Consider the following 21,712-nt stretch of genomic DNA (forward strand, 5'->3'; position numbering starts at 1 on the left):
AGCTCACAGAGGGATAGAGTCAACCTCTTCGCTTTGTCATGGGTCGCAGGAAGTGGCCTTTTATTTGACCACATCTGAGGGACAGAGATCTGGCTGCTGTGTGTAGACGGTGTTGAGTAGGGTGTCCCTGGAAAAATGCAGGTTTGTGAGGAAAGTGCAGGCGGAGACATGATGTTGCCTTCATCCAACGTTGGTGCTATCGATGTCTGAGAGAGCTGTACACACTCACTTGTTTCCCCTTCCAAACCAACTGACGACCTACCAAGCAAACTGCCTGTTGCGGTTACAGTGGTGGAAGTTGTGGGTGGAAAAACAGGTGTGACAGCTGTCCCCACAGTCCTAGAAGATGACGAGCGCGCGGATGCACTGGAAGGGGCAGGCGGTGGATGGTTCGCTCCGCTAGGCCGCATTGCAGCACGGTGAGCTTCCCACCGGGCCATATCATATTTATTCATGTGACGATTCATGGAAGAAGTTGTCAAACTGCTGAGGTTTTGACCTCTACTAAGAGAACCATGACAAATTTTACAGATCACATAATTTGGGCGATCTTTTTCTATGTCAAAAAAGGACCAGGGTAGGGAAGGCTTAGAGGCCATGCGACCTGTTGATCCACCCCGAATAATGCTCAGAGGCAGAGTGGTGGCTGAGGATGCAGTTGTAGACGTGCTACCAGTGCTCCGACTGTGTCCAGGAAGGTGCAAGGTAACTTCGTCGTCGGTTGCATCCTCCTCCACCGCCTCTGTTGACCTCCTCGAGTGTCTGACTGTGGGTTGACAGTAGGTGGGATCTAGAACTTCATCATCAATTGTTGTGTTTGCACTCCCCTCCCCCTCAGAACGAGCCTCTTCTTGCCCTGACCGAATATTTAAGTTGTCATCCCAATCGGGTATCTGCGTCTCATCTTCATCAGTATGTTCCTCATTGTCTATAACCACAGGTGTTGGAAAGGCAGCATTTTGGTAGGCAACAGTTTGCCGATGCTGAAAGTCAACCTTTAAGCCATTATGGGGAGATAAGGTATGCACACCAGTGACTATGGAAGGGGAATACATGGAATAGCAGAAACTGCTGTGTGAATACTGACATGAAAAATTCAATAGCTATTTGTAAGAATGAAATGTGAAAAATGGAACCTGCATTACTGCCATGAATATATGAATAAAGAGAAATTTAGCTACTGAATTGATCAATGCAGAAGAGCCCCAACACTACGCCAAAGTATTTCTCTACGTTGGGGTCCCTAGCTTGTGTGTGTCCTCTCATGCAGTTAAAAAACTTACCGTGTATGGGACGCTGAGACCCAGGCTATATATACGATGTGGATTGGCAATAGGTGTGTGTGGGGAGGGTTCACAAACGAAAAACTACTAACATTAAGGAATAACGTTTGGAACTCCATTCTATGTCTGAACTGGGTGCAAAAAACCTAAAAAACATCACTATGGGGAGATAAGGTATGCACACCAGTGACTATGGAAGGGGAATACATGGAATAGCAGAAACTGCTGTGTGAATACTGACATGAAAAATTCAATAGCTATTTGTAAGAATGAAATGTGAAAAATGGAACCTGCATTACTGCCATGAATATATGAATAAAGAGAAATTTAGCTACTGAATTGATCAATGCAGAAGAGCCCCAACACTACGCCAAAGTATTTCTCTACGTTGGGGTCCCTAGCTTGTGTGTGTCCTCTCATGCAGTTAAAAAACTTACCGTGTATGGGACGCTGAGACCCAGGCTATATATACGATGTGGATTGGCAATAGGTGTGTGTGGGGAGGGTTCACAAACGAAAAACTACTAACATTAAGGAATAACGTTTGGAACTCCATTCTATGTCTGAACTGGGTGCAAAAAACCTAAAAAACATCACTATGGGGAGATAAGGTATGCACACCAGTGACTATGGAAGGGGAATACATGGAATAGCAGAAACTGCTGTGTGAATACTGACATGAAAAATTCAATAGCTATTTGTAAGAATGAAATGTGAAAAATGGAACCTGCATTACTGCCATGAATATATGAATAAAGAGAAATTTAGCTACTGAATTGATCAATGCAGAAGAGCCCCAACACTACGCCAAAGTATTTCTCTACGTTGGGGTCCCTAGCTTGTGTGTGTCCTCTCATGCAGTTAATTCAGTAGCTAAATTTCTCTTTATTCATATATTCATGGCAGTAATGCAGGTTCCATTTTTCACATTTCATTCTTACAAATAGCTATTGAATTTTTCATGTCAGTATTCACACAGCAGTTTCTGCTATTCCATGTATTCCCCTTCCATAGTCACTGGTGTGCATACCTTATCTCCCCATAGTGATGTTTTTTAGGTTTTTTGCACCCAGTTCAGACATAGAATGGAGTTCCAAACCTCCAAGCCATGTCATGCCCTTCTAAAAGCATGTAAAACACAGCGAGGGGACTCCAACCACAGTCTCCCTCGTTTCCACTAACTGTGCCACACACACCCCACTTGACTGGCATCGGTTGACCCCCCCTTTTGAAAAAGAAAAAGATGCTTTGCATGAAGCACTCTCAAAAATACGCGTGCCTTTCCCGTCCCCTGGCTGACCCAGGGGAAGAAAAGTCCTCTGAGAGCCATGACTTGTTCATCTTGGTTCTTTTATAAACACAGCGAGGGGACTCCAACCACAGTCTCCCTGATTGCCACTAATTGGGCCACACACACCCCACTTGACTGGCATCGGCTGACCCCCCTTTTGAAAAAGAAAAAGATGCTTTGCATGAAGCACTCTCAAAAATACGCGTGCCTTTCCCGTCCCCCGGCTGACCCAGGGGAAGAAAAGTCCTCTGAGAGCCATGACTTGTTCATCTTGGTTCTTTTATAAACACAGCGAGAGGACTCCAACCACAGTCTCCCTCGTTTCCACTAAATGGGCCACACACACCCCACTTGACTGGCATCAGTTGACCCAATTTTCAAGATGAAAAATATGCTTTGCATGAAGCACTCTCAAAAATACGCGTGCCTTTCCCATCCCCTGGCTGACCCAGGGGAAGAAAAGTCCTCTGAGAGCCATGACTTGTTCATCTTGGTTCTTTTTTCAAAAGCGAGGGGACTCCAACCACAGTCTCCCTCGTTGCCACTAAATGGGCCACACACACCCCACTTGACTGGCATCGGTTGACCCCCCTTTTGAAAAAGAAAAAGATGCTTTGCATGAAGCACTCTCAAAAATACGCGTGCCTTTCCCGTCCCCTGGATGACCCAGGGGAAGAAAAGTCCTCTGAGAGCCATGACTTGTTCATCTTGGTTCTTTTATAAACACAGCGAGGGGACTCCAACCACAGTCTCCCTCGTTTCCACTAAATGGGCCACACACACCCCACTTGACTGGCATCAGTTGACCCAATTTTCAAGATGAAAAATATGCTTTGCATGAAGCACTCTCAAAAATACGCGTGCCTTTCCCATCCCCTGGCTGACCCAGGGGAAGAAAAGTCCTCTGAGAGCCATGACTTGTTCATCTTGGTTCTTTTTTCAAAAGCGAGGGGACTCCAACCACAGTCTCCCTCGTTGCCACTAAATGGGCCACACACACCCCACTTGACTGACATCAGTTGATGCCCCTTTTCAAAATGAAAAAGATGCTTTGCATGAAGCACTCTCAAAAATATGCGTGCCTTTCCCGTCCCCTGGCTGACACAGGGGAAGAAAAGTCCTCTGAGAGCCATGACTTGTTCATCTTGGTTCTTTTAGAAACACAGCGAGGGGACTCCAACCACAGTCTCCCTCGTTTCCACTAATTGGGCCACACACACCCCACTTGACTGACATCAGTTGATGCCCCTTTTCAAAATGAAAAAGATGTTTTGCATGAAGCACTCTTAAAAATACGCGTGCTTTTCCCGTCCCCTGGCTGACCCAGGGGAAGAAAAGTCCTCTGAGAGCCATGACTTGTTCATCTTGGTTCTTTTATAAACACAGCGAGGGGACTCCAACCACAGTCTCCCTCGTTTCCACTAAATGGGCCACACACACCCCCCTTGACTGGCATCAGTTGACCCAATTTTCAAGATGAAAAAGATGCTTTGCATGAAGCACTCTCAAAAATACGCGTGCCTTTCCCGTCCCCTGGCTGACCCAGGGGAAGAAAAGTCCTCTGAGAGCCATGACTTGTTCATCTTGGTTCTTTTAGAAACACAGCGAGGGGACTCCAACCACAGTCTCCCTCGTTGGCACTAATTGGGCCACACACACCCCACTTGACTGACATCAGTTGATTCCCCTTTTCAAAATGAAAAAGATGCTTTGCATGAAGCACTCTCAAAAATACGCGTGCCTTTCCTGTTCCCCTGGCTGACCCAGGGGAAGAAAAGTCCTCTGAGAGCCATGACTTGTTCATCTTGGTTCTTTTAGAAACACAGCGAGGGGACTCCAACCACAGTCTCCCTCGTTTCCACTAACTGGGCCACACACACCCCACTTGACTGGCATCAGTTGACCCAATTTTCAAGATGAAAAAGATGCTTGGCATGAAGCCATTCTCAAAAATACGCGTGCCTTTCCCGTCCCCTGGATGACCCAGGGGAAGAAAAGTCCTCTGAGAGCCATGACTTGTTCATCTTGGTTCTTTTATAAACACAGCGAGGGGACTCCAACTACAGTCTCCCTCATTGCCACTAAATGGGCCACACACACACCCACTTGACTGACATCAGTTGATGCCCCTTTTCAAAATGAAAAAGATGCTTTGCATGAAGCACTCTCAAAAATACGCGTGCCTTTCCCGTCCCCCTGGCTGACCCAGGGGAAGAAAAGTCCTCTGAGAGCCATGACTTGTTCATCTTGGTTCTTTTAGAAACACAGCGAGGGGACTCCAACCACAGTCTCCCTCGTTGGCACTAATTGGGCCACACACACCCCACTTGACTGACATCAGTTGATGCCCCTTTTCAAAATGAAAAAGATGCTTTGCATGAAGCACTCTCAAAAATACGCGTGCCTTTCCTGTCCCCTGGCTGACCCAGGGGAAGAAAAGTCCTCTGAGAGCCATGACTTGTTCATCTTGGTTCTTTTAGAAACACAGCGAGGGGACTCCAACCACAGTCTCCCTCGTTTCCACTAACTGGGCCACACACACCCCACTTGACTGGCATCAGTTGACCCAATTTTGAAGATGAAAAAGATGCTTTGCATGAAGCACTCTCAAAAATACGCGTGCCTTTCCCGTCCCCTGGCTGACCCAGGGGAAGAAAAGTCCTCTGAGAGCCATGACTTGTTCATCTTGGTTCTTTTAGAAACACAGCGAGGGGACTCCAACCACAGTCTCCCTCGTTGGCACTAATTGGGCCACACACACCCCACTTGACTGACATCAGTTGATGCTTCAAAATGAAAAAGATGCTTTGCATGAAGCACTCTCAAAAATACGCGTGCCTTTCCTGTCCCCTGGCTGACCCAGGGGAAGAAAAGTCCTCTGAGAGCCATGACTTGTTCATCTTGGTTCTTTTAGAAACACAGCGAGGGGACTCCAACCACAGTCTCCCTCGTTTCCACTAACTGGGCCACACACACCCCACTTGACTGGCATCAGTTGACCCAATTTTCAAGATGAAAAAGATGCTTTGCATGAAGCACTCTCAAAAATACGCGTGCCTTTCCCGTCCCCTGGCTGACCCAGGGGAAGAAAAGTCCTCTGAGAGCCATGTCCACATTGTCAGTGGACAGACACATGTGCTTATCTGCCAGCAGACCCCCAGCAGCACTGAAGACAGGTTCCGAGAGAACGCTGGCTGCAGGACACGACAAGATCCCCAAGGCGTACGTGGCGAGCTCAGGCAATTTATCAAGATTGGAAGCCTAAAATGAGCAGGGCTCAAGTTGCACAATAATGGAATCGATGTTTCCTTGCATATACTCATATATCTGTGTGTCCTCCTCTTTCTCCTTGTCCAGCTGTTTTGTTTTCGCATGAGTATATGTCCTTGTCACTTTCCCATGTGTTTGAGTTGTTTGTCACCTTTTGGACACCTTTGAGGGTGTTTTCTAGGTGTTTTTCTGTGTTTGTGATTGCCTGCCATTGTTTCCTATGCAGTTCGAGTTCGGTTCGTCGAACGTTCGACGAGCCGAACTCGAACGGGACCTCCGTTCGGCGAACCGGCCTCGAGCCGAACCGGGACCGGTTCGCTCATCTCTAATCCTCAATATGCATGTAACGGTGAATATAATGGTGGAGGAGGGAATTACCAGCTCCTTCTTCCAACATTCAACACAGGCAACTGAATCAGCAAAGATGATGACATCACTACATCATGTCTGCCGTGCAGAGCCTCAGTGCACACATCAAACACTGGAACAGAGTGTCGGGGAAATAGGAGTGAGCTGAGTATTTGTTTGGGGCTCAAACCAGTGACGTCTGTTTGTGTGATCAGTTTTTCTCTCTGTTGGACCACAGCCTGTTTTGTCTCTGTCCAATTGTTCTCTTGTCTTTCCTATCCTTTGCCTTGCTTACCTGTTTTACTTCTATTCAGTTGTGTTTACTTCTTTTGTTTTAGTTGCCCTATCACATCTTGGGTGGGGCTATTTATACTTATCATGGACATGCCTTCATTGCGGGCTATATTCCAAGATGGATGTTTGGAGTCCCTGCTCTTCAGTTAAGGATTATCTTGCTGAATTATCTCTATTGCTAGTACCTGCATTTGTATCTAAGTTTTCCTTCCTATTCTGTTACATTTGACAATTGGGAGGTTTTCAGAATTTGGTAAGTCTTTTAGGTTTCTTAAGTTTTCTTCCTTCCTCCCTGTATGACTGTGTGAACGTATTCTTAGCCCTGTTTCTCACCCTCAGCTTGTGTGCACTTCTTTTATGGTTATTCTTGTTTTGTGTTACGCTATGTTTATAGTTGAGGGTGCAGTTAAAGGGGTATTCCCATCTTCAAGAACCTATCCTAATATGTAGTAGGTGTAGTAAAAATAATAATAATAATACTAATAATAATAATAATAATATTAGCAAATACCTCCAATTAGAAATGTAGAACAGTTATCCTGATATAGCCAGTCTCCTACCTCATGTGCAGGGCATTGCAGCTAAGGTATCAATTGCTACTGCCACTCATATAGTGACAGTTAATTCGTTGCTGGTGGTCATAACCATGGATACCTAAGTTGCAATGCCCTGCACATGAGGTAAGAGACATGGCTATATCATGAGAACTATACTACATTTCTAATTTAAGGTATTGGCTAATGTTATTACACCTACTACATATTGTGATAGGATCTTGGTGATGAGAATAACCCTTTAAGAACACTCAGGATCAGCTGACGTTGAATGTGGGACGCCATTGTGTAATCTTAGGGTGCCAACCGCCATGATCAGGCAGAAAGAAATCAGGGTCAGATTTAGGGTTTCTCATAGTTTGGCTATCTGTAATGTTTTCACCATATATATATATACAGTCATATGAAAAAGTTTGGGCACCCCATTAATGTTAACCTTTTTTCTTTATAACAATTTGGGTTTTTGCAGCAGGTATTTCAGTTTCATATATCTAATAACTGATGGACTGAGTAATATTTCTGGATTGAAATGAGGTTTATTGTACTAACAGAAAATGTGCAATCCACATTTAAACAAAATTTGACCGGTGCAAGAGTATGGGCACCTCAACATAAAAGTGACATTAATATTTTGTAGATCTTCCTTTTGCAAAAATCATAGCCTCTAGTCGCTTCCTGTAGCTTTTAATGAGTTCCTGGATCCTGGATGAAGGTATATTTGACCATTCCTGTTTACAAAACAATTCCAGTTCAGTTACGTTTGATGGTCGCTGAGCATGGACAGCACGCTTCAAATCATCCCACAGATTTTCAATGATATTCAGGTCTGGGGACTGGGATGGCCATTCCAGAACATTGTAATTGTTCCTCTGCATCAATGCCTGAGTCGATTTGGAGCGGTGTTTTGGATCATTGTCTTGCTGAAATATCCATCCCCTGCGTAACTTCAACTTCGTCACTGATTCTTGCACATTATTGTCAAGAATCTGCTGATACTGAGTTGAATCCATGTGACCCTCAACTTTAGCAAGATTCCCGGTGCCGGCATTGGCCACACAGCCCCAAAGCATGATGGAACCTCCACCAAATTTTACTGTGGGTAGCAAGTGCTTTTCTTGGAATGCCGTGTTTTTTTGCCTCCATGCATAACGCCTTTTTGTATGACCAAACAACTCAATCTTTGTTTCATCAGTCCACAGGACCTTTGTCCAAAATGTAACTGGCTTGTCCAAATGTGCTTTTGCATACCTCAGGCGACTCTGTTTGTGGCGTGCTTGCAGAAATGACTTATTTTGCATCACTCTCCCATACAGCTTCTCCTTGTGCAACGTGTGCTGTATTGTTGACCGATGCACATTGACACCATCTGCAGCAAGATGAAGCTGCAGGTCTTTGGAGGTGGTCTGTGGATTGTTCTTGACTGTTCTCACCATTCTTCTTCTCAGTCTTTCTGATATTTTTCTTGGCCTGGCACTTCTGGGCTTAACAAGAACTGTACCTGTGTTCTTCCATTTCCTTACTATGGTCCTCACAGTGGAAACTGACAGTTTAAATCTCTGAGACAACTTTTTGTATCCTTCCCCTGAACAACTATGTTGAATAAATTTTGTTTTCAGATCATTTGAGAGTTGTTTTGAGGAGCCCATGATGCCACTCTTCATAGGAGATTCGAATAGGAGAACAACTTGCAAGTGGCCACCTTAAATACCTTTTCTCATGATTGGATACACCTGTCTATGAAGTTCAAAGCTCAATGAGGTTACAAAACCAATTTAGTGCTTTAGTTAGTCAGTTATAAGTAGTTAGGAGTGTTCAAATCAAGAAATTGATAAGGGTGCCCATACTTTTGCACCGGTCAAATTTTGTTTAAATGCGGCTTGCACATTTTCTGTTAGTACAATAAACCTCATTTCAATCCAGAAATATTACTCAGTCCATCAGTTATTAGATATATGAAACTGAAATAGCTGTTGCAAAAACCCAAATTGTTATAAAGAAAAAAGGTTAACATTAATAGGAGTGCCCAAACTTTTTCATATGACTGTATATATATATATATATATATATATATATATATATATATATATATATATACCAAAAGTTTGGACACACCTTCTCATCTCTAGAACAACTATTAAGAGGAGACTTTGTGCAGCAGGCCTTCATGGTAAAATAGCTGCTAGGAAACCACTGCTAAGGACAGGCAACGAGCAGAAGAGACTTGTTTGGGCTAAAGAACACAAGGAATGGACATTAGACCAGTTGAAATCTATGCTCTGGTCTGATGAGTCCAAATTTGAGATCTTTGGATCCAACCACTGTGTCTTTGTAGAAAAGGTGAACTGATGGACTCTACATGCTTCGCACAAAGACAAGGTGGTTGGATCCAAAGATCTCAAATTTGGACTCCTCAGACCAAAGCACAGATTTCCACTGGTCTAATGTCCATTCCTTGTGTTCTTTAGCCTAAACAAGTCTCTTCTGCTTGTTGCCTGTTATTAGCAGTGGTTTCCTAGCAGCTGTTTTACCATGAAGGCCTGCTGCACAAAGTCTCCTCTTAACAGTTTTCTAGAGATGTGTCTGCTGCTAGAACTCTGTGTGGCATTGACATGGTCTCTAATCTGAGCTGCTGTTAACCTACAATTTCTGAGGCTGGTGACTCAGATAAACTTATCCTCCGCAGCAGAGGTGACTCTTGGTCTTCCTTTCCTGGGGCGGTCCTCATGTGAGCCAATTTTTTTGTAGCGTTTGATAGTTTTTGCCACTGCACTTGGGGACACTTTCAAAGTTTTCCCAATTTTTCGGACTGACTGACTTTCATTTCTTAAAGTAAAGATGCCCACTCGTTTTTCTTTACTTAGCTGCTTTTTTCTTGCCATAATACAAATTCTAACAGTCCATTCAGTAGGACTATCAGCTGTGTATCCACCAGACTTCTGCACAAGACAACTGATGCTCCCAATCCCATTTATAAGACAAGAAATCCCACTTATTAAACCTGACAGGGCACACCTGTGAAGTGAAAACCATTTCCGGTGACCACCTCTTGAAGCTCATCAAGAGCATGCCAAGAGTGTGCAAAGCAGTAATCAATGCACAAGGTGGCTACTTTGAAAAACCTAGAATATTACATATTTTCAGTTGTTTCACACTTTTTTGTTAAGTATTTCATTCCACATGTGTTAATTCATAGTTTTGATGCCTTCAATGTGAATCTACAATTTTCAGAGTCATGAAAATAAAGTGAGCTCTTTGAATGAGAAGGTGTGTCCAAACCTTTGGTCTGTACTGTAATATATATATATATATAGCATACTGTATACATTGTGTGTGTGTGTGTGTGTATATGTGTATATATATATATAATATATATATATATATATATATATATATATATATATACACACACAGTATATATAAATATGTACGTGTGTGGTCCTATATGTAGGTTCTTTATTGCTTTTCTGGTGGCCGGCATCTCAATATATGTATTACTTCTCTGGTGTTTTGGCTTGCTGCCATTTTTGTAGGTTGTATGTTTAGCTGGACCATAAAATGCCTCTTCCCTGCAGCCATTATTACTAACCTTAACTGAGCCGCAATGCCGAATTGAACAATTTTGTAAATGAAATATCTAAATAAAATGTTCCATGCTCATATATTTAAATTGATTTTCTTTGTCTTTATTTTTTATTACACAGCAATATTATGAAGTGCCCATTGCTATGAAGTCGGTGTTTGATATCGTTGATACATTCCAATCCAGAATTAAAGAGATGGAGAAACAGAAAAGAGATGGGATTACATGTAAAAGGGAAGACAAGACAAGATCACTGGAAAGTTTCCTCTCAAGGTAAGCTGATCCAAAAAATCAACTGAAGTGAACTTGTCAGATAAAGTCTTCAAATTTCAGTTTAAAAAAAAAATCAATCCACCAGAACATTCTAGTTGGAGGCACTTAAGAGTAAATAAAATAATGTAATGTGAAACATTTGCTCATATTTAGAGAAGGAATTTTTTTATCTTTTGAAAATTGAAAATAAATTTTAATATCTTTTATAACAAATGTAGGCAATAACGTATGCTAATAAGCATTATTTTCATTCCTTATAAAAAAAAACAAAAAAAAAAAAACAGGAATTTGTAATGGTTAAGTTGGCTTTCTTAGACGACAAGCAGGAGGTCCAGTCGATAATATGCCATTGTTCTTTGCAACATATGGAAGTGACCATTCTCTTATATCTCTTTGACCAGTTTCCTGGTTGTCTAGTGGAAAATATTAACCCCTTAACGACCTTGGACGTACTGAGTACGTCATGGTGACATGGTGCTAAACGACCCATGACGTACTCAGTACGTCATGGCGAAATCGCGGTCCCGGAGCCCCGGGAAGTGAAATTTGTTTACTTAAACGGTAGATTCGGGAAGGAGGGGACCTCTGCCTGACCTCAGGAGGGGTGGTGCCTCCTCCCCGAACCTACAGAGGCTGTGATTGGCTGACGAACGCCGCTCAGCCAATTACAGCCACTGTAATGTTCCAGCCATTGAAAATGGCTGGAACATTGAAATCCAGCCCTGATCAGTGCTGCTGTAGCACTGGCCATTGGCTGGAGCTGGGTGATCGATGCTTCACCCGCCCCCAGCTCTGATTGGAGAGACCGGTCTTGTGACCGCTCTCTCCAATCAATGTGGATCTGCGGCCTGTGACCGTCCCTGGAAGCCGAGGAGAACGGTAAGTTGCTGTCCCCGCCGCCCGCCCGCCCCTGTCCCCGCTGCCCGCCCCTGTCCCCGCCGCTGTCTCCGATCGCCCCGCCATGCTCCCGCTCCACCGCTGTCCCCGCCGCTGTCTCCGATCGCCCCGGCGCCATGCTCCCGCTCCACCGCTGTCCCCGCCGCTGTGTCCGATCGCCCCGCCATACTCCCGCTCCACCGCTGTCCCCGCCGGTGTCTCCGATCGCCCTGGCGCCATGCTCCCGCTCCACCGCTGTCCCCGCCGCTGTCTCCGATCGCCCCGCCATGCTCCCGCTCCACCGCTGTCCCCGCCGCTGTCTCTGATTGCCCCGGCGCCATGCTCCCGCTCCACCACTGTCCCCGCCGCTGTCTCCGATCGCCCCGCCATGCTCCCACTCCACCGCTGTCCCCGCCGCTGTCTCCGATCGCCCCGGCGCCATGCTCCCGCTCCACCGCTGTCCCCGCCGCTGTCTCCGATCGCCCCGGCGCCATGCTCCCGCTCCACCGCTGTCCCCACCGCTGTCTCCGATCGCCCCGCCATGCTCCCGCTCCACCGCTGTCCCCGCCGCTGTCTCCGATCGCCCCGCCATGCTCCCGCTCCACCGCTGTCCCCGCCGCTGTCTCCGATCGCCCCGGCGCCATGCTCCCGCTCCACCGCTGTCCCCGCCGCTGTCTCCGATCGCCCCGCCATGCTCCCGCTCCACCGCTGTCCCCGCCGCTGTCTCCGATCGCCCCGCCGCTGCTCCCGCTCCACCGCTGTCCCCGCCGCCGCTCCCGATCCACCGCTGTCCCCGCCGCCATGCTCGCCACTGTCCCCGCCGCCGTCGCACCCACCTTTTTCAGCCGCTGCTGCCCCCGAATCGGCCCCCACTGTTCCCGATCGGCGGCCGCCGCCGCCTCCTTCATCGGCTGCCCCTTCTCCATCGCCACACCTCCTATCCCTCCATGTGCTGCAAACCACCCTCCCCCCACATGGGGGGAGGGTGGCTTGCAGCACATGTGGGGGGAGGGTGGCTTGCAGCACATGTGGGGGGAGGGTGGCTTGCAGCACATGTGGGGGGAGGGTGGCTGGCTTGCAGCACATGTGGGGGGAGGGTGGCTGGCTTGCAGCGCATGTGGGGGGAGGGTGGCTGGCTTGCAGCACATGTGGGGGGAGGGTGGCTGGCTTGCAGCACATGTGCTGCAAGCCACCCTCCCCCCACATGTGCTGCAAGCCAGCCACCCTCCCCCCACATGTGCTGCAAGCCAGCCACCCTCCCCCTACATGTGCTGCAAGCCACCCTCCCCCTACATGTGCTGCAAGCCACCCTCCCCCCACATGTGCTGCAAGCCAGCCACCCTCTCCCCACATGTGCTGCAAGCCAGCCACCCTCCCCCTACATGTGCTGCAAGCCACCCTCCCCCTACATGTGCTGCAAGCCACCCTCCCCCCCGGGGCCCCTCCTCCTCCATGTGCCATCTCTCTCTCCCATCAGACTCTGCCCCCCTCCCCGATCTGCTGCCTGCTCTCTCCCATTTTCCATCTACTGCCCCCTCTCACCCTCCTCGATCTGTTGCCTCCTTCATCTGCTGCCTCTTCTGTCTGCTGTGATCCTGCTGCCTAGATCCATCCTGAAAGGTAGGTATCCCCATCTCACCTCCCCCCCCCATCCTCTGCCGCTCCTCCATCTGCTGCGCCATTTCCCATCCATCCGCTGCGCCATTTCCCATCATCCATCCGCTGCGCCCTTTCCCATCCTCTGCCGCTCCTCCACCCGCTGCGCCCTTTCCCATCTTCCATCCGCTGCGCCCTTTCTCATCTGCCGCCCCGCCCTCTCGCATCGCATTATCCAGCGCAGTTGCTCGCTTCCAGACTGCAGTGGATGATGCGATGCGAGACTCGTGCATTGCTCTCACGTTGGGCACTGGTCTTGGCAGGCGCTCATTTTTTTTTTTTTTTTTCTACTGATGTCTGTATTTTTTATTTCGCCAAACTAATTTTTTTTGTATGGGGGGGGGGGTCTAGTTTCCAAAATGGGATCACATGTGGGGGAGCTCCATTGTTTAGGCACCTCAGGGGGTCTCCAAATGAAACATGGCGTCTGCTAATAATTCCAATCAATTTTACTGTGAAATGGCGCTCCTTCTCTTCTGATCCCCGCCGTACGCCCAAACAATTGATTTCCACCACATATGAGGTATCGTCGTACTCAGGAGAAATTGCACAATACATTTTATGGTGCATTTTTTCCTGATACCCTTGTGGAAAAAAAAGCTACCTGTTTGAAAAAACAATTTTGTGGTAAAAAAAATAAAATATTTTCACGGCTGAACATTACAAACGTTTGTGAAGCCTCCAGGGGTTCAAAGTGCTCCCTAAACAGCTAGATAAATTCCATGAGGGGTCTAGTTTCCAAAATGGGGTCAATTGTGGGGGAGCTCCATTGTTTAGGCACTTCAGGGGGGTCTCCAAACGCAACATGGCGTCCGCTAATAATTCCAACCAATTTTGCTGTGAAATGGCGCTCCTTGCCTTCCGAGTCCTGCCGTGCGCCCAAACATTTGATTTCCACCACATATGGGGTATCTGCGTACTCAGGAGAAAATGCACAATACATTTTATGGTGCATTTTTTCCTGATACCCTTGTGATAAAAAAAGCTACCTGGTTGAAGCAACAGTTTTGTGGTAAAAAAAAATTTTTTTCTTTTCACGGCTCAACGTTATAAACTTCTGTGAAGCCCCCAGGGGTTCAAAGTGCACATCAAACATCTACAAAAAATATTTGAGGGCTCTAGTTTCCAAAATGGGGTCACTTATGGGGGAGCTCCATTGTTTAGGCACCTCGGGGAGTCTTCAAACCCGACATGGCGTCCGCTAATGAGTGCAGCTAATTTTGCACTCAAAAATTCAAATGGCGCTCCTTGCCTTCCGAGTCCTGCTGTGTGCCCAAACATTTGATTACCACCACATATGGGGTATCTGCGTACTCAGGAGAAAATGCACGATACATTTTATGATGCATTTTTCCTGATACCCTTGTGAAAATACTAATTTTTATGGCTAAAGTAACATTTTTGTGTTAAAAAAGTAAAATTTTCATTTTTTCGTCTACATTGCTTTGGTTGCTGTGAAGCTCCTAAAGGGTTAATAAACTTCTTGGATGTGGTTTTGAGCAGAGTGAGGGGTGCAGATTTTAGAATTGGGTCATTTTGGGTATTTTCTGTCGCCTAGGTTTCTCAAATCACTCCAAATGTGATGTGGTACCTAAAAAAATTTTTTTTGTAAATTTTGTTGGAAAAATGAGAAATTGGTGATGAACTTTGAACCCTTCTAACTTCCTAACGGAATTTTTTTTTTTTTCAAAAATTGCACTGGTGTAAAGTAGACATGTGGGAAATGTTATTTAGTAACTTTTTTGTGTGACATATCTCTCAGATTTATGGCCATAAAATTTCAAATTTTGAAAATTGCAAAATTTTCAAAATTTTCGCCAAATTTCCGAAATTTTCACAAATAAACGCAAAACATATCGGCCTAAATTTACCACTGACATGAAGTACAATATGTCACGAAAAAACAATCTCAGAATCGCCAGGATCCGTTGAAGTGTTCCAGAGTTATAACCTGTCAAAGTGACACTGGTCAAAATTGCAAAAAATGGCCGGGTCTTTAAGGTGAAAACAGGCTGGGGGCTGAAGGGGTTAAAAAGATCCTATGAAAAAAACAAAACTTTGGTCATTTTTTTCATTGGCTACAAACAGAGTTTGCATCGTGTTATTCTAAAAGTCTCCGTTGATAACGCCTGGAATGATATTTAGCACTTGATATATTCGGAACATCAGTCAAAAGTGATCATCCTTCATCCTGCATCTGACAATGAAGAATTATCAAAAATGTATCCATTTGTTCAATCTGTCCTTATACTTCGAACAAAAGGTTATCAACTTCAAAATACTTTTTTTTTTATCCAACTTCTAAAATTGTAGTGACAAGGAACATTTTCATGTAAGAACAAACATGTGCCTTCCCTTCAAGTACTAGAACTCACATGTGTTGTCAATCTGGATGTTTGCCACCCACAATATTAGAATAGCAACATCTGATTATCATCCATATTTGAATCTTCCCTTTAAATAGGCGGTACGTTCCAGCTGCGCAGGCAGGGGCCTCCAGGAAATACAGAAATGTTATAAATGAGATAAAGCTGGGGGCAGGAAATCATGATTACCGCTAATTTCCAAAATAAAAAAACTACACGAGAGATCTGAGACTCAGGGGAATTAGACCCAGCACTATAGATAGCAAAATGAAAAATTAGATCCGGTGTACTATCACACATTTTTTGAGAAGGTAAATTGAAGGTCTTTTTATACAATAGTACAAAAATTCTAAATGCTATACATTATATAAACAAAGAGAAAAAGGGAGTGTTAAAAGGCCCATATAGTATGAGGAAACATGTACAGACTCCTTGTAATTATCAGAACAATAATTTATTATACAAATAATAGTAAACAAGGAGACAGTAATCATGGTGAATATTAGACATACATAAGTGCAGGAAAGATGTCCCAGAAAACAAGATGGTTCCCAGACCAAGGACCTCTGCCACGCAAATGGGCCCGTAGCAATCCCATATCAAAAGGTTATAATCTAAATCATCACTAAGATTGCCGCTTACCCATAGATAAAGTGCAATAGTGCTTTGGCAAGTGCCAGTATAGAGGTCCGGTGCAGAGGAGGAGGGGTCACACTTATGTATGTCTAATATTCACCATGATTACTGTCTCCTTGTTTACTATTATTTGTATAATAAATTATTGTTCTGATAATTACAAGGAGTCTGTACATGTTTCCTCATACTATATGGGCCTTTTAACACTCCCTTTTTCTCTTTGTTTAATTATGCGTACGTGGAGTGGCCCTCATAGATTTATTTTTATCCCATCTGATACCCTGAAATCCTGTTATATAACATTATATACCCTATGTAACTTTAAATGTTATTCGTATTATTACTGGGAGAAATAATTTCATTTTATCACTCATTTAGCTCAAGAGCTATTGAGAAATCCCAATACTGGTTTTATGTATTGAAAATTCCAATAAAATGCCTGTTATAGTGATGTAGATTTGCTAATCTATAAATTAAGATGAGAAGCACATACAAGAGACATGGATACAATGAAATTACATAGGACAGACAGGACGTGCAACAGCGAGGACCAGTAAGGCTGTGTGCGCACGTTGCGCTTTTTCATGCAGTTACGCAGGCTGCTGCTGCTTGTCTTAAGCGGGCTTTACACCCTACGATTTTGCTACAGCGATCTCATTGGGGTCACGGAATTTGTGACGCACATCCGGCCGCTGTAGCGATCTCGTAGTGTGTGACTCCAAGGAGCGATTTTGGATCATTGCAAAAACATCCAAAATTGCTTCTTGTTGACATGGGGGTCCGCTCCCAATTATCGATACTATCGCTTTGCCGTTGTTGTTCCTCATTCCTGCGGCAGTGCACATCGCTGTGTGTGACCCCCGTAGGAATGAGAAACCTCTCCTTACCTGCCGCCGGCCACAATGCGGAAGGAAGGAGATGGGCGGGATGTTCGTCCCGCTCATCTCCGCCCCTTCGCTTTCATTGGGCGGCCGCTTAGTGACGTCGCTGTGATGCCGAACGGACCGCCCCCTTAGAAAGGAGGCGGTACGCCGGTCACAGCGACGTCGCTATGCAGGTAAGTATGTGTGACGCGGGTGCGCGATTTTGTGCAGGACGGGCAGTGATATGCCCGTTTCACACAAAAGATGGGGGCGAGTCGCATGCTAGCGATATCGGTACTGATATCGTAGCATGTAAAGCCACCCTTAATGTGCTATAAAAGGGATAAAGGCAATTAGAAAAATAAGGTGCACAGCAATAGATTCATTAAAGAGCAGGGTGCTAACACATGCAGTGGGTAACAATGTGAAATCTAGAGAGAAAAAGACACTGCATATAAGAGGAGAGCACACCCAATATATAAAAGTAATGAAGACTTTATTGACAATTTTACATTATAACACAATTAAAACAATACACCCTAACCAGGGTATCTCCAACAACCAAGTTCATATAAATAATCAATATCTGACAATATTGCAAAAATGAACGTTGCAGGAATGTGGGTTTCACATGTGCCCAACAATTATATATATGGCCAACCACAAATCACAATAATAATTTATCCACATGATACACAAAATGAGACATGACTCTAATCAGCAAAGCATGTCCTCATAGGTAAGTGGTGACCATACAACCTGTCATTTAGTGAGCAACCTGCTCAAGAATCATGGACCCACAGAATCATATAACCTGCAAAAGGAAGAAGGAGACCCTGGGACAACCCCACACGTATTGCCAATCTAGGCTTCGTCAGGGAAAGCTAGTACCAAAGTGTCACAAAAGTCTAGTATATATACACATATAATCATGATTATGATAATCATTTCCACCTGTTTGTGCTGTATTGCGTGGTCCAGACCAGCTGGGACTTGTGGTGCAGTTTCATGTGCAGATGGTCAATTGTATTATGTCAAATTAAGGCCGCTTTACACACAGTGATATCGCTATCGCTATCACTAGCGTGCGTACCCGCCCCCGTCGGTTGTGCGTCATGGGCAAATCGCTCGGACCCATCAAACTACTTACCTGCCTAGTGACGTCGCTGTGACTGGCAAACTGCCTCCTTTCTAAGGGGGCGGTTCGTTCGGCATCACAGTGACGTCACTAAGCGGCCGCACAACAGAAGCAGAGGGGCGGAGATGAACAAACATTCCGCCCACCTCCTTCCTTCCTCATTGCGGACGGCCGCAGGGACGGTGATGTTCCTTGTTCCTGCAGTGTCACACATAGCGATGTGTGCTGCCGCAGGAACGACGAACAACCTGCATCCTGCAACAGCAACGATATTTGGGAAATGGATAGCGTGTCAACGATCAACGATAAGGTAAGAAAATTTGCTCGTAAACGGTCGTTCGTGCATTTCACACAAAACAACGCCGCTAACGAGGCCGGATGTGCGTCATGAATTCCGTGACCCCAACGACATTGCGTCCTTTACTCGATGATTTATCTATACGTAAAATACAATACAAATTTTTTTTTTCTTCTCTCCCCAGATTGAGTGGTTCATAAGTAGACCGTTGTGTGTTGATTTTCCACATATATACCTTACAACAGGCTATGAGTAGGGCGAGTTATGAAAGATGAAAGTACCATCATATGTGGTGAAGTGTATAGAACCCATGTTAGGCTATATGCGCATGTTGCGTAATTTCATGCATTTACGCTGCGTTTAGCACTACAGTGTAAATGCATGCTTCCTGCGTCCCCAGCACAATCTATGAAGATTGTACATAATCCGTGTTCATGATGCTTTTTTGAACGCAGCGATTTGATTGTAAAAAATTTGACAAAATCTCTGTGTTTAAAAAAGCAGCATGTCAGTTCTTTTGAGCATTTTGGCAGCGTTCTACAACCATTGAAAACAATGAGTTGTTGAAAAACGCTACCAAAATGCTAAGCCGCGCGTTTGCACTGCATTTTTGTTGCGATCCGCATGTTTATTTGAAATAACAAATGCAGGTCTTTTTGTCAGACTCTTCCTCCCACCCCCTCTCTCATACTCACCGATCCTCGATCACCGGCGCGGTGCTGCACGGCATTCACACTGTGGCAGCTTCTCCTCTTATTCCATCTCGTATTCCCTGCATCCCCCACCCACCGGCGCCTATGATTGGTTTCAGTTAGACACGCCCCCACGCTGAGTGACAGCTGTCTCACTGCAACCAATCACAGCCGCCGGAGGGTGTGCCTATATCGTGCAGTAAAAAAAATAAATAAGTAATTAAAAAAAAAACAATGTGCGGTCCCCTCCAATTTTGATACCGGCCAGGGTAAAGCCACACGGCTGAAGGCTGGTATTCTCAGGATGGGGAGCTCCATGTTACGGAGAACCCACCAGCCTAACAAAATCAGCCAGTAGCTGCCCGGAATTGCCGCATCCATTAGATGTCCCCGGACTCTACCTGGCACATCCCGAATTGCCCTGGTGCAGTGGCAATCGGGGTAATAAGGAGGTAATAGCAGCCCATAGCTGCCACTAAGTCCTAGGTTAATCATGGCAGGTGTCTACCCGAGATACCTTCCATGATTAACCTGTAAGTTAAAGAAAATAAACACACACCCTTTCACCATTTTATTAATCCCCAAATACCCATCCAGGTCCAACATAATCCACACGAGGTACCGCGACACTTTCAGCTCTGCTACATGAAAATGACAGCGAGCGGCCACAGACCACGACCACTCTTTGTCAGCTCAACGCAGCAACTGAAGTGAGCCGCGCAATCAGCGATGACATCACTCAGGTTACCGCTCTCAGGTGGATTACTCCAGCTGTGGCCGCGGGTCGCCTGAGTGACAGCACCGCTGATCATGCTGCTCACTTCAGTCACTCAGGGGATTTGAAATGAGCGACGTGTCAACGAGCAACAATAAGGTGAGTATTTTTGCTCATTCACAGTCGCTTGTAGCTGTCACATGCTCCGATATGTCAAACGATGCCAGATGTGCGTCACTAACGACGTGACCCTGACGACATATCGTTAGATGTATCATAGCGTGTAACGGGCCCTTAAATGACAGGTTGTATGGTCACTACTTACCTAAGAGGACTTGCTTTGCTGATTAGAGTCTTGTCTCATTTTGTGTATCATGTGGATAAATTATTATTGTGATTTGTGGTTGGCCATATATATAATTGTTGGCCACATTTGAGACCCACATTCCTGCAACATTCATTTTTGCAATATTGTCAGATATTGATTATTTATATGAACTTGGTTGTTGTAAATACCCTGGTTAGAGTGTATTGTTTTAATTGTGTTTTAATGTAAAATTGTCAATAAAGTCTTCATTACTTTTTATATATTGGGTGTGCTCTCCTCTAAGGCCAGCATCACACTTGCGATTGACTCGCACGAGTGCAATGTGAGAAAATCTCGCATAGCATTCGGACCAATGTTAATCAATGAGGCAGCTCCGATCTGCTATTTTTTCTCAGTCCAAATCGGACTGAGAAAAAAAATTGCAGCATGCTGCGATTTCTAGAGTTTCTCGTGCAAGTCTCCTTAATGCAATGGGTGCGAGAAAAAAACGGATGTCACACAGACGGCACACAGACCATCCTAGTGACATAGCTCATCCTACTCTCAGGCATGAGAATCGGACCGATTTTACAATCACAAGTGTGACGCCGGCCTTATATGCAGTGTCTTTTTCTCTCTAGATTTCAAAAAAGGGATAAAGAGCAAAAATCTCTGTTTATAAAGGCTAGATTAACTAGCAGTTTTCTCCCACCAGCTCAGAGTGGAGTGTAAATTAGTCATACAGCATGCAGAGGAGAAAACTGGTGAAGATGCAGGATATAAGTCATATAATGGCTAGAAATACTCTTATTATTCATATATACACAGGGTTCCTTATTCTGAAAAGTTAACTGAAAATATGGTTATCCTAAGCTTACAGATAAGTATCAGCTTTGCAATGGTTTCCCATTTTTCTTTTCAAATCTGTTCAAACTCTGTCATGTTGCATGGCGGAGTTTAGAGCGGATGGCTATAGCAGAGAGAATGGAGGCCATACGACTTCCTAATGTTTGGGATTGGCCAACATTATCAGAGATCTGTGTATCAGCCCCACCAGTCAGCTGATTGAAGGCTTTGTGTCCTGTTTATCTTATGGTTCTGGGAGAAAGTTGAAAACCAGATATAACTGAAATTGACTCTGACCCATTAAAACACAATTTTATAAAGAAAAAAAGAAAACACAGCAAAAATTCCAAAATGTACATTGCAAAATCCGTTCCTATCAGGTCATAAAAAGAGATTATAATTCACATCTGTAATTCAATTTATGTT

The 21,712-nt window shown here is 45.0% G+C and overlaps 1 protein-coding gene across 1 annotated transcript in view; it reads left to right on the top strand.

Moving 5' to 3' along the window:
* The window catches only part of CCDC80 (coiled-coil domain containing 80), a 162,703-nt gene that overhangs the window by 86,274 nt on the left and 54,717 nt on the right, over window positions 1-21,712 (top strand). The window contains exon 5 of the mRNA XM_075333554.1: window positions 10,742-10,893. Within this exon, the coding sequence (XP_075189669.1) occupies window positions 10,742-10,893 (152 nt within the window). The remainder of the gene's footprint in view (window positions 1-10,741; window positions 10,894-21,712) is intronic.

This window comes from Anomaloglossus baeobatrachus, chromosome 2, assembly GCF_048569485.1.
Source record: "Anomaloglossus baeobatrachus isolate aAnoBae1 chromosome 2, aAnoBae1.hap1, whole genome shotgun sequence".
NCBI lineage: Eukaryota > Metazoa > Chordata > Amphibia > Anura > Aromobatidae > Anomaloglossus > Anomaloglossus baeobatrachus.